This window comes from Capsicum annuum, chromosome 10 (genome assembly GCF_002878395.1).
Source record: "Capsicum annuum cultivar UCD-10X-F1 chromosome 10, UCD10Xv1.1, whole genome shotgun sequence".
NCBI classification, from domain to species: Eukaryota; Viridiplantae; Streptophyta; class Magnoliopsida; order Solanales; family Solanaceae; genus Capsicum; species Capsicum annuum.
This window is the reverse complement of record NC_061120.1, coordinates 43,070,997-43,083,487: the sequence shown is the minus strand read 5'-3', so window position 1 is coordinate 43,083,487 and position 12,491 is coordinate 43,070,997. Positions and strand designations below refer to the sequence as shown.

At 38.2% G+C, this 12,491-nt stretch overlaps 1 protein-coding gene across 1 annotated transcript; it reads right to left on the bottom strand.

The window, feature by feature from the left end:
- Positions 1–2,292: 2,292 nt before the first annotated feature.
- Positions 2,293–4,952, bottom strand: LOC124887723. Its single transcript, XM_047397634.1, has 4 exons — positions 4,827–4,952; positions 4,635–4,775; positions 4,317–4,562; positions 2,293–2,445 (listed from the first exon to the last, which is right to left on the bottom strand). The coding sequence occupies exons 1-4, from the start codon at positions 4,950–4,952 to the stop codon at positions 2,293–2,295; spliced, it is 666 nt and encodes a 221-aa protein (XP_047253590.1).
- Positions 4,953–12,491: the final 7,539 nt, after the last annotated feature.

Here is a 12,491-nt window from a genome sequence, read left to right as displayed (position 1 = left end):
TTAAGGTTTTAGATTTTCCCTCGAAATAGATGACGGCAACCGTGATGACCTATCAGGAGTTGGACGGCCTATCACGGGCGTCGTCAACTTCTCTACAAGTTTAGCTTCTGCTGCCTAAGGTTGACGACGATGATGACACCTATCATCATCTTGATGGCGTGTTATGAATGTCATCACAAAACTTCTTGTAATTTCCATCTTCTGTTTAAGGTTGACAGCATCCTTGACAGCCTATCACCAGGCTGACAGCATGTTATGGATGTCGTCAGCCACCCTTTGTTCTTTATTTCTTCTGATTTCATGCCCTTTGCTTCTTTTATTTGTGGTTTCCCTTCTTCTCTACTTTTATTACAAAATCAAAGTAAACTAATCAAAAACAACTAAAGTTGCTCAAGACTTTGCAATTATTTAGAGTTAGAAGCTTTAAATGTGTTAGCATGGGCTCACACATCAATACCTTCAACTTAAACAATTGCTTGTCCTCAAGCAGCCAGAATATAACCAAGAGTATACAAAGTACAATTTGGCAGCTAACTACTCATATCAGTTCAGAATAAATTCACCATCTCCAAGGTCAGTTAAATTAAAAGCAACTGCGTCTATTATTGAAAACACTCATGCAACTCACAAGTATGAAGATATGGCAAAATTTTCATAAATAACAACACAACACATGCCATAATCACACTATCCTAACAAGGCAGTGATTAACAATATACCTAGTGTGCCCTCACAAAAAGAAATCCCTTTTTCACTCATATAATAATTTACATACATAAACACAGGGATAAACACAAGACTCACTCTCAGAACGAAATTCTAAAATTGTGCATCAAATGCCATAGGCTTTTCCTTATAGTCAGCACCCAAGTCTTCAGACAGTTAAGTTAGGATCACTATAGGGATTTTCTTAAGCTTGTAACGTAGGCTAGGGGCTGGTATGATATTCATGGATATTTTAGAGTGATTATGCCTCCTTGACAGTACTTTAACTCTCAGGGTTTCAACTATTAACCTTCTTTTCTTCTCTCTTTTATTGATCATCCATGCTGAAGATGGATGCGGCCTTTTCAATTATCAGATTATCTTTTTATCACCTTTCACATAGTTTTATCTTTTCTTATTTCTTTTCACCGTGCACAACTTTTTTTTCTATTCATCTTTCTTATTCTACCTCTCTTCATATGCATTTTTCATTATGCACCCCTATAATAGCCACCCTCAACTTAGGCTATTTTCCTAAGTCAAGGTGCACAGTGTCCAAGGAGGACTAGGGCCAAGACAGGTTCATTATGATGTAAACGGGAAGGTGAGAGGTATTAAAGAAAAAATTAGGCCATTTAGGCTCAAGAAGGGATCAAGGGATATTGTTCATATTGGGAAGGTCATTTAGGCTAAAATTAGCTAAAATACAAAAATGGCCTATGATCCTCTCCTAATGCCTATCCTATGACCATGGCAAGACCAGCAGGGCAAGTTCTAGATTCAACACACAACAGGAACTGAGTAAGACCTTACACATGACACATAAGTTTTTCGCATATCACTACTTATCCATTTCGTGTATTTGTTTTACACAGGTCATTCGGTTGCTATACTAATGCCCCAAAAAGATACACCGTGGTCATAATGGATGCAATGCACACAGTACACAATAGATTAGACCAGTGGAGAAGTACTTTAATAGCACAACACAAGATAATTCCCTTAAGTACTTGTACTACTCCTAGTTATCTATAAAATATGTTATAACAATAATCTACCCTACACCCTCAACTTAAAATTCAAAAATAAAATGCACTAAGGGTGAGGGTATACCTAAAGACAATCAAGCACATGGATCTTGGGCCTCCTACCCTTCTACTGCATCATCTGCTGTCTTCTCCCCATTAGGAGCATCTTGCCTCGCAGTGGTAGGAGCCTAGCTAGATGAAGCACCTATAGCCCTAGCTCGGATGACTTCCTCCCATTTCTCCATATCATCCAGGGACTCCAATCTTTCCTTCTTTAAATCCTTCTTTTTGGCCTTCTTCTTGGACTTTTTTTTCACTCTCCTTTCTTTCTCACTGTCTGGCTCTTCTCTCTTATCTTTGCACTTTTTTCCCCCTTTTTCTTTTTTTTCTTTGGGGAATCTGTGGTGAGGTCAAGTATGGGAATTTCTTCTTCAGATTCAGGTAAGGCCTGACCTGTTGGCATCATAATTTGGTGCTATTGTAGAACCCCACCATCTGATTTTACTTTTTCCAATGCTGCCCTGAATGTAGCAAGCTCAGCACCAGTCATCTCTTTTGCCTAGGCATCAAATCTGTTCTTCAATTCTGCAACCCGCCCAGGCAATGTCATAAAAGGCTCAAGTGCAACCTTGATTCTTTTGTCCACAGTAGCAGCAAGCTGTTTGGCAAAAGCATATAGATGTGCCTCGCACCACTTGGCTTGCTTAGCCACCTTTCAGATATGAATCGGCTAAAATATAGGTCTTGTTGCTGTTGTAGGAACTGAAGGGCTAGCATCAGTCTTAGGCACTGATGTTGCCTATGCTAAATAATCCTGCATTTCCACATGAGTGCTGCACCGGCATCTAAAACTGAAGGGTCTGCTGCTATCTCTGCCCCCTATCAAGTCTAAGCCCCGGCTGACTCTCATCAAACCATTTGGGGTTATGAGTTTTCCAGGCACGAACGTCTTCATCAACTCCTGTAATCTTTGGTACCTTAGCAGATCTATATAACTCTATAATAAGACAAGGAAAAGGATAAGTAGTGCCGTTCCTCTTCATCCTGATCTTTATCTCATCTGCAATGATTTCCCTGAAGTTCAAGGAAAGCTATTGAACCAAGCTCTCTACAAAAATAGCTCATTCATCACCTAGAATATTGTCTCCCTCGGTGGCTATTAGCCAGACACGCAGTATACCCTACTAAAATTTTGCCTCCTGAGTCAACGAGGACTTACATATTCTCTTATTTGGGTTTGTCACCCATACTGGTTCTTCGTCAGTTATGATGTTGGTCAACCACAAGCGTTGTTTGTCTCAATTCTTTATCTGATCATAGAATGATGGTGTGGTGGCCTGAGCAGTGAATTTGGGGCCGTGTAAGAATCTGTTAATGGTTGTGGTCAAGACATCAACTCTTACACTCCTCAGCTAAACTCTATCAAGAAGGGGCTGATCTGCTACTTTATTACCTGGTCTGCATAAATTTATTTTTGTCAGCTTTTGAGGACATTCCTGATAAGCTATCACGATGGTGATAACTTATCATGGATGTCATCAACACTTATCAGAACCTACTTTTGATCTTAACTAAGTTTATTGGTCCTTATTATTGCACAAGATTCACTTGAATTCGAATTGTGATCTATCTTTTCAAACCTTGGGCTTGCACAACAAACCCTAGGTGCGATTTTAGTTACTTTCCAAGTTGAACTTGGTTCAAGAATATTAGGGACATTGGGTTATTATTCATTCATCATACATCACAAGAAAATAACAATTAAAGTAGAGTATACCTGATGAAGCTCTTAAACTAAAGTCACGCACAGGAAGAGGTGTAAAATAGGAAGATTTTCATGATTTAGAAGTGCAAACCACACACAAAGATAACTTGTTTTACTTGGAGTGTTTTGCAAAGGATGGGAACTAATTTTAACTAAGACAAAAAATAAACTAAGGAAAAATACTTAAAACCAGCAGAAATTTGAAAAGGTTTTGCTATTGGACCGGGTCGAATCTGATATAATTTAGGCCCAGATTTTAGCTTTTACAGCTTTGGGCTGAGGACGTTTTGTGATGGCTTGTCATGATTGTGATAGCCTATCACGAACGTCATCACCGTTAGGCAGAGAATTCCTCAAGCTTATTCTAGCTGATGACAATCATGATAACTCGTCATAGTTGTGACGGCTTGTCATGGATGCCGTCATGACCTTTCAGTTGGCCTTCTCATTTTTCCACCTTCTCCTTACTAAATCCTGTAAAAAAATAAAAACACTTTCTTAAACATAAAAAATTTGGGTTGCCTCCCAATAGCGCTTGATTTACTGTGCTGGCACGACTGGGTTATCTTGACTACCCAGACTTCACCAAGACAACCTGTTGATACCTCTTTTCAATTATCATAGAAGACGTCAATGATTAAGAAGAGACTCATATCTTTTTGTTGGGTCATAGGTTGATGTATTTTGAATTTTGCCTCATTTTTACCATGCATCAACTTAATCTAATTCAACTCCATGTCAACTATTACTCTTCCTGTTGCTAAGAGTGGCCGCCCCAAAATAATGGGTACCTCAAAGTCTACATCACAATCCAGTACCATAAAATCCACAGGAAGAATAAAGTCTGCTACTTTTACCGACACATCATTTAAAATTCCAATAAGCCATTTTATCGACCTGTCTGCCATTACCAATTGCATGTTTGTGGGTGTCAAAACTTGTAAACAGGGCTTCTTATATACAGCCAGTGGTATCAGATTCATGCTGGCACCCAAATCACATAATGCCTTTGCAACATCTAGAGACCCAACTTTGCACGGAATAGTGAACGCTCCTAGGTCAGCCTTCTTTTGCACTAAGAATCATATGGAAACCATGCTGCAAAGGTGGAGATTGTCCACCTACTCACTACTAACCTTTCTCTTCTTTGTGATGAGGTCTTTCATGAACTTTTCATAGCCTTGAATTTGCTCAAGTGCCTCAATCAAAGGAACATTAATTGTAAATTGCTTGAGCATTGCCATGAACTTGCCAAATTTTACATCATCAACCTTTTTCTTCAATCATTGAGGAAAGGGAGGTGGTGGTCTAGGGATAGTCTTTAACACCACTTCCTCTTCCTTCTCGTTTTCCTTCTCCAAATTATCAGTAGAACTATCCAACTTCTCAGACTCTACTAGATTACTTTCTTTGGGTTCATCAACAATTACCTCATCTTCTACAGATTTGCCCATAGAAGGGCCAAGTAATATCTTACCACTCCGAGTGGTAATCGCCATATATGAGCCATCATTCCCTAGATTCTGAACCATATCACTAGGTAAAGTACCACTTTTTCTTTGATTCAGTGTAGTAGAAAGTTGGCTTATCTTCTACTCAAACTGCTTAAAAGAAGCAGAGTGTGAGCTAACCAACTAAATGAGGGTAGAGAATGCACTCTTCATAGTAGTTACCCCCAAGTTGGTAGCTTCCACTCTCTTCAACAACTTTTCCATCATATCCTCCATGGATATCATACTAGAGCCAGTTGTTGCAGCATCCCGACTTCCAGGAGGAACATATAAACCACTCCTATCATTATTGCTTCTCCAATGTCCCTGCTTCCTATCTTTATAATCAAGCTTGTGATAAAAGTTCCGACCTTGGTTCCCTTTTCTATTGCCTTGGAAACCCCCCTGATTACTTACATAGTTTGCCTCCATATCAGTACTCGTAGCAATAGTACCTTAAGATTCTATAGCCTTAACCATTTCATTCTTACCTGACAGCAAATGCTTGGTCAGTAAGTCCATCTGTGTCTTTAAGTAGGCTATGTCCTGGTCTCACTCCTCACTCTTCTATGCTGCTCCGTAGTCATACCACCAAAAATAGTTGGGCTAGCCACCACAGAATCCCTGGTGTGCCAAGCCAGACTTTGCTTAGTCATTCTATTCAGCATGTCTGAAGCATCAAAAAAAGAGAGGCCAATGAATGAACCACCTACAACATTGTCTAATATTGGCTCTGTCATAGAGTTAAAATCTCTGTACAAAGTCTTCATCAAGTGTAAGTCCATCATATTGTGGTTCGGATATTGTGCTAGCTTCTTCTTAAATCTCTCCCAAGTTTCATGCAATGATTTGGTAGGGAGCTGCCTGAAATTACTAATTTCATTCCTCAGCTGTACCCTCTTATAAGGAGGAAAGAACCTTTCTAGGCAGATAGAGACAATGGGAAAAACCTTAACCAGATAGCATTCTGGCTCACTCTTGAGTTAATAAAAGATTTAAAAATAGTGACAAAATTTACCAAATGTAGGTTAGGGTCATCCCCAGGAAGGCCTCCAAACAACCTCTTCAGATTCAGGAATTGGATCATGGTACTTGTTATGATAAATTTTGCACCTAGTGCAACGTTGGAGGAATGATAGCACCCGTTACACCAGCTCCACCCATTCTACATCATCTTCATCAGCCTCATATTGAACAGGCTATTGACCATACCTTCCTTGGACTGGACAGTTTCTATTGACATTTCGCTGCACTGGTGCGGCAATTTGCCCATATCTTCTTAGGTTTTGAGGATTCAGCAATTCCTCATCACCCAAGTCTTCATCATCAGGGTTATGGTGACTTAATTGTTGACCCAAATTTTTTACGTTCACTTGAGCCCTGGCCAAAGAAGCTAGTCTTTTCACCTCCTGTTGTTCAGCCATTCTCCCAATCAGCTGAGGTTTCGGATCAATTGGTAATAATGGTTCTCCAAAACTTCTTGTTTTTGGCATAAATAACTAAGAACCTGCAATAGACAAAAAACAAATAAACATAAATCAAGGAAACTTAACTAACAGCAAATTAGCACACACAAACTTCTAGTTTACAATCGGATTCCCCGTCAATGACGCTATTTTTGACAACACTCAAATTTCACTCTTGAATGGGTGTAAGCGATTGTTGTCAATAAAAAACTCAAGTAGGTTGGGGTCGAATCCCACAGGGAATAAGGTGTGAACTCAAGTTGTGTACGATTTAATTCACTAGTAGTTTACTATTTCCTGAAATGGGGTTTAAGTTTTGCGGATAATTGATTGTCACTTTGAATTTGATATTTGTAACCAAGATTTTATGAAATAACTAGAATTATGTTCACTAGGGCTTAAGTTACATCATAGATGCAAAAATTTACTTAAGACTCTCATGGTGGTTAGGATCATAAGCTATCTTTATTGATGATATGCTCAATTGTCTCTTGACCTATTCAAGCATTTAATTTCCTAATCCTCTCAGTCTTAGGTAATCGTTATGCACTGTCTAAATTTTACCTCAAGTTAATCAACCTTGTTATATCGCTGATTATTAAATGAAGCCTTTCCAAGTCCGTGTTGATAATTCACTTCCTACTATTTATGATTTCTTTCTCAAGCAAACCAAAGTAGGTACGCCTACTGTTTGCAACTAATAGATGTAAATTATAATCTCAGAATTACTAAGAAATCCTAACACCTCTTAAATCTTGAGTATTTAACCCCTTATGATGACCTAACCCTAGATCCCATGATCCAGGTTACAGGTGTTTAGCCACTCATGATGCACAAAACAAGTATACAAATTGAATTCATAACTAAAAGGATTAACTTACAATGATGAATAAAATCAAAAGTATACTTTGAATTGAATCACAAGGCAAAGCTCTAAAATATTGGTCTTAGAGAGAGAGAGAGAAAAAAAATTGTATCTTCTATCTTGTGGGATATGTCAATCGATAATAGAAAACCCTCAAACAAGGCATTAAATAGTTAAAACTAAAATAAGAAAATAAAATTAAATTTTTAGATTTTCCCTTGGAATAGATGACGGCACCCATGACGGCCTATCAGGAGTTTGATGGCCTATCACGAATGTCGTTATCTTCTCTGCAAGTTTAGCTTTTGCTGCCTCAGGTTTACGACGATAATGACTCCTTATCATTATCTTGACGGCGTTTCATGAATTTTGTTACCAAACTTCATGCAACTTCCATCTTCTGTTTAAGGTTGACGACATTCTTGACAGACTATTACCAGGCTGACAGCGTGTCATGGATGTCGTCAGCCACCCTTTGTTCTATATTTGCTTCCGATTTCATGCTGTTTGCTTTCTTTGTTTGTGGTTCCCCCACTTCTTTACTTTTACTACAAAATCAAAGTAAATTAATAAAAAACAACTAAAGTTGCTCAAGACTTTGTAATTATTTAGAGTTAAAAGCTTTAAATGTGTTAGCGTAGGCTCATACATCATATAGTTCATGCATGTTAACCCTTGCATTCAGCCTACCTCATATGCATACCAGTATATTCAATTGTACTAATGTATTTGTGCTATGGTATTTTATACCATATGTTTAGACGCACAAGCTTTACAGCATCAGTAGCATTCCAGTACTCAACAGTGAGTCCTTATCCTTTAAGGACATGAGCATTATTTTATCATTTTTTATACTTAGTTTATTTCAGTAGTTGGAGTTAGTTAGGGACTTATCCTATCAACTCCTTATTCAGATAGTTTAGAAGCTTTCAGACAATAGTGTTTTCAAGCTAGATGTTTTCAAACATTATTTCAGGTTTGGTATTAGCGTACCACATTATTCAAATATAGTTTTATTAGATGTTTATTAGTTTTGAACCTTATGGCATGTTTCAGCCTACTATTTCCACATTTATAAAGTATTTTATATAGTGTTTTAGGTACAAATATTAGTCATAGGTTAGCTTATGGTCTTTCGAGGTCATGAGCACCATATAGCATTTCGGGTACCAGATTTGGGGTGTTACATGAGTCAACCCTTTGGGATGATTTTTTTAGTGCTTTCCTAAACTGCTTCTTTCCTCAAGAGCTGAGGGAATTAAAAGTAGAAGTGTTTGTTAACCTAAAGCAAGGCAAGATGTCAGTCAAGGAGTATGCCTTGAAGTTTCATCAGTTAACTCAGTATGCTCTAAAATTAGTTTCTACCATGAGGGATAGAATTAGAAAGTTTGCTTATGGGTTATCCTGAGACTTAATTTTAGAGAGTAAGGCTACCTTGTTAAATAAGGACATGGATATCTCTAGGTTGGTTGTGTACATATAGTAGATAGAGGAAGAGAAGAAGAACCAGGCAAAGATAGGGAAGAGGTCGAGTAGGAAGTTTAGATTTTCTAATGAGGGTGGAGGTCAACAACAGAGTGCTAGGGATGATGGAAAGTGGTCCAAGAGGAAGTGGGTCAATTCTAGGTCTTACTCGATAAGTAGTGCTCCCTATCTAAAGTCATTTGGTGATAGGTGTTTTTAGGGTGGCAGTGATTCTAGGGCATAGGGTACCTAATCTCAGGCTAGTAGAGCCTAATTAGCTCTATCTTACCCTTCCTATAGATTTTATGGTTGGTTGCATCAAGGTTTCTGTTATGAAGGAAGGGACTAGTGCTTCAAATGTGGTAAAAAAGGGCATATGCTTAGAAACTATCTCTTGGGTAAGTTGCTTCTTGGGCAAACAAGGTTCTTGTTGTCTTTTTATCAACTTTAGAATCAAAGTTCTTTGTATGGCGCTGGTGCTGGTTAGAACCGCCTCTCTACTCTCACTACCCATCAGGAGTCTGAGGCATCACTTGATGTTGTTATTGGTATATTGAAAATCTTTTACCATGATGTGTACTATTTACTGAATTTGGGTGCCACTCTTTCTTATATGACACCATTTGTGGCTATTCATTTTGGTTTTAGTCCAGAGTATATTTCAGATCCCTTTTCTATTTCTACCTGGTGGGTGACTTTATGGTGGCTAGAAGAGTGTATAGGAGTTGTGTGGTATCTGTGGGTAGGAGAGATACTTTGGTGGATCTATTTGAATTAGACATGGTTGATTTTTAATGTCATAATGGGGATAAACTGGTTTCACTTATGCTATGCTTCTCTAGATTGTCGGACCTATAGGTTATCTTTGAATTCCCTAATAAGTCATTTATTGAGTGGAAAAGTGGTTCTCTAGTGCCTAAGGAAAGGTTTATATCATATCTTAGAGACCGTAGATTAATCTCTAAGGGGTGTCTTTATCATTTGGTCTGTCTTAAAGATTCTAACTCAGAGAGTCCTTCTTTAGATTCCATCTCTGTAGTGGATGAATTTCCTGAGGTCTTCCCTAATGACGTTCCTAGTGTTCCCCTCAATAGGGAGATTGATTTTGAGATTGACCTTATTCTGGACACTCATTATGTCTCTAATCCTCCATATAAAATGGCTTTGACTGAGTTGAAAGAGGTTAAGAAGTAGTTGAAAGACCTCCTCGACAAGGGTTTTAACCATCCTAGTGTGTCTCTATGGGGTGATACTATTTTGTTTGTACGTAAGAAGGATGGTTCCCTTTGAATTTGCATAGATTACCGTTAGTTGAATAAGGTTATGGTGAATAATAAGTATCATCTACATCAGATTGATGATTTATTTGACCAGCTTTAGGGTGCTAGGTGTTTCTGTATGATTGATCTTAGGTTCGGTTATCATAAGCTAAAGATTAGGGAAATAGATATCCTAAGACTGACTTCCAAATATGGTATTATCATTATAAGTTCTTAATCATGTCTTTTGGTTCAACTTACACTCCAGCGGCATTCATGGACTTGATGAATAGGCTCTTTTTCCAGTTCGGGGATCTGTTCATCATTGTATTCATAGATAATATTTTTGCGTACTCTAAAAGTGATGAGGATCATGCCGATCATCTTCTTATCATGTTGCAAACCTTGAAAGATAATTATTTGTATGCTAAGTTTTCAAAGTGTGAGTTCTAGTTGAAAGCTGTTACTTTTTTAGGGCATGTCATTTCTAATGAAGAGATCACAGTAGGTCCACAGAAACTGGAAGTGGTTAAGAAGTGGCCTAGACCCATGACTCCAACTGATATTCAAAACTTCTTAGGTTTAGCTGGTTACTAAGGAGATTTATAGAGACTTTCTTAACTATAGCTTCCCCGTTGACTAAGTTGACTTAGAAGAAGGTGAAGTTTTTGTGGTTCGACGCTTATGAGGGTAGTTTTAAGAAACTAAAAGATAATTTAACTTCAGCTTCATTTTTGACTCTACCTAAAGACACTGATGGTTTTGTTGTCTATTGTGATGCATCCCATGTAGGACTTGGTTGTATGCTGATGCAGCATGGTAGGGTGGTGGCCTAAGCTTCTAGGTAGTTGAAAGATCATGAGAAGAATTACTCGACTCTTGAATTGGTGTTATTGGTTGTGGTGTTCGTACTAAAGATATGGGATCGCTATCTCTATGGAGATCAAGTAGATATGTTTTTTAATCATAAGATCCTACAATATGTGTTCATACAGAAAGAGCTTAATCTCAGGCAAAGAAGGTGGCTTGAGTTGCTGAAGGACTATGACATTAGTCTCAATTACCACCCAGGTAAAGCAAACATAGTTGTTGATGATCTTAGCAGGTTATTCATGGGGAGTCTAGCTTATGTGGATGAGGATAAGTGGGAGTTCGTAAAAGATATTCACTGCTTAGCTAACCTTGGGGTTTGTCTCTTGGACTTTGAGGATGGTGGTGTATTTGTACATTAGGTGGAATAGTCATCCCTTGTTGCTGAGATAAAGGAGAAGGAGATATTGGATCCCGTCTTGATTAAGATTAAGGGATATGTGGGTTAGCAGAAGGTTAAAGTTTCTACGATTGGTGGTGATGGTATCTTATGGTACCAAGGAAAACTATGTGTTCCCGATATAGATAGATTGCGAGAAAGGATCTTGGATGAGGGTCATAGGTTACATTATACTATTCATCCTAGTTCGATGAAGATGTATCATGACCTTAAGAAGATTTATTGGTGGAGTAATATGAATCAGAAGGTGGCCAATTTGGTAGCTAAGTGCATAGTGTGTCAACAAGTAAAGGTTGAGCACTTCAGGTCAGGTAGGTCACTCAGGAGATTGAGTTGCATGTATGGAAATGGGTTATAATCAATATGGATATTGTTATCAGCCTTCCTCGATCTTGGAATCAGTTTTATTTGATTTGGGTCATCGTAGATAGGATGACCAAGTTTACTCACTTCTTGCTAGTGATGACTTATTATTGGACTGATGATTATGCAAAGTTGTCTCATGGGGAGATCGTAAAGTTATATGGTGCTCCAATTTCATTCATTATGAATCATGGTACTCAGTTCTTATATCACTAGTGACGGTCGTTTCAGAGAGGTTTAAGAACTAAGGTGAGCCTTAAAACTATAATTCACCAGCAGATGGACGGCAAGCAAAAAGGATAGTTCAGGTGTAAGAAAATATGCTCCGATCTTGCATGATTGACTGTGGTGGTAGCTGCATTGATAATTTGCCTCTCATGGAGTTTACATATAATAATAGTTATTACTTTAGGATTGCTATGGCTCCTCTTAAGCATTGTATGGTAAGATGTGTTGTTCTTCTATTGGGTGGTATAAAGTTGGTGAAAATGAGTTATTTGGTACTGACTTAGTTCAACAAGCTATGGAGAAAGTGAAGGTGATTCGGGATACGCTTAAGACTGCCCAAAGTTGGTAAAAGTCCTATATAGATATGGGGTGTAAGGATTTAAAGATTGAGGTTGGTTGTTGGGTGTTCCTAAAGATATCTCCCATAAAGGGGGTTATGCGGTTTGGAAAAAAAGAAAAGCTTAATCCTTGTTATGTTGGTTCATACATGGTTTTGAAGAGGTTGGTAGCGTTGTGTATGAGTTGGAGCTGCCTTCCAGTTTGAGCTTTATTTATCCAGTATTTTATGTCTTGATGTTGAGAAGGTGC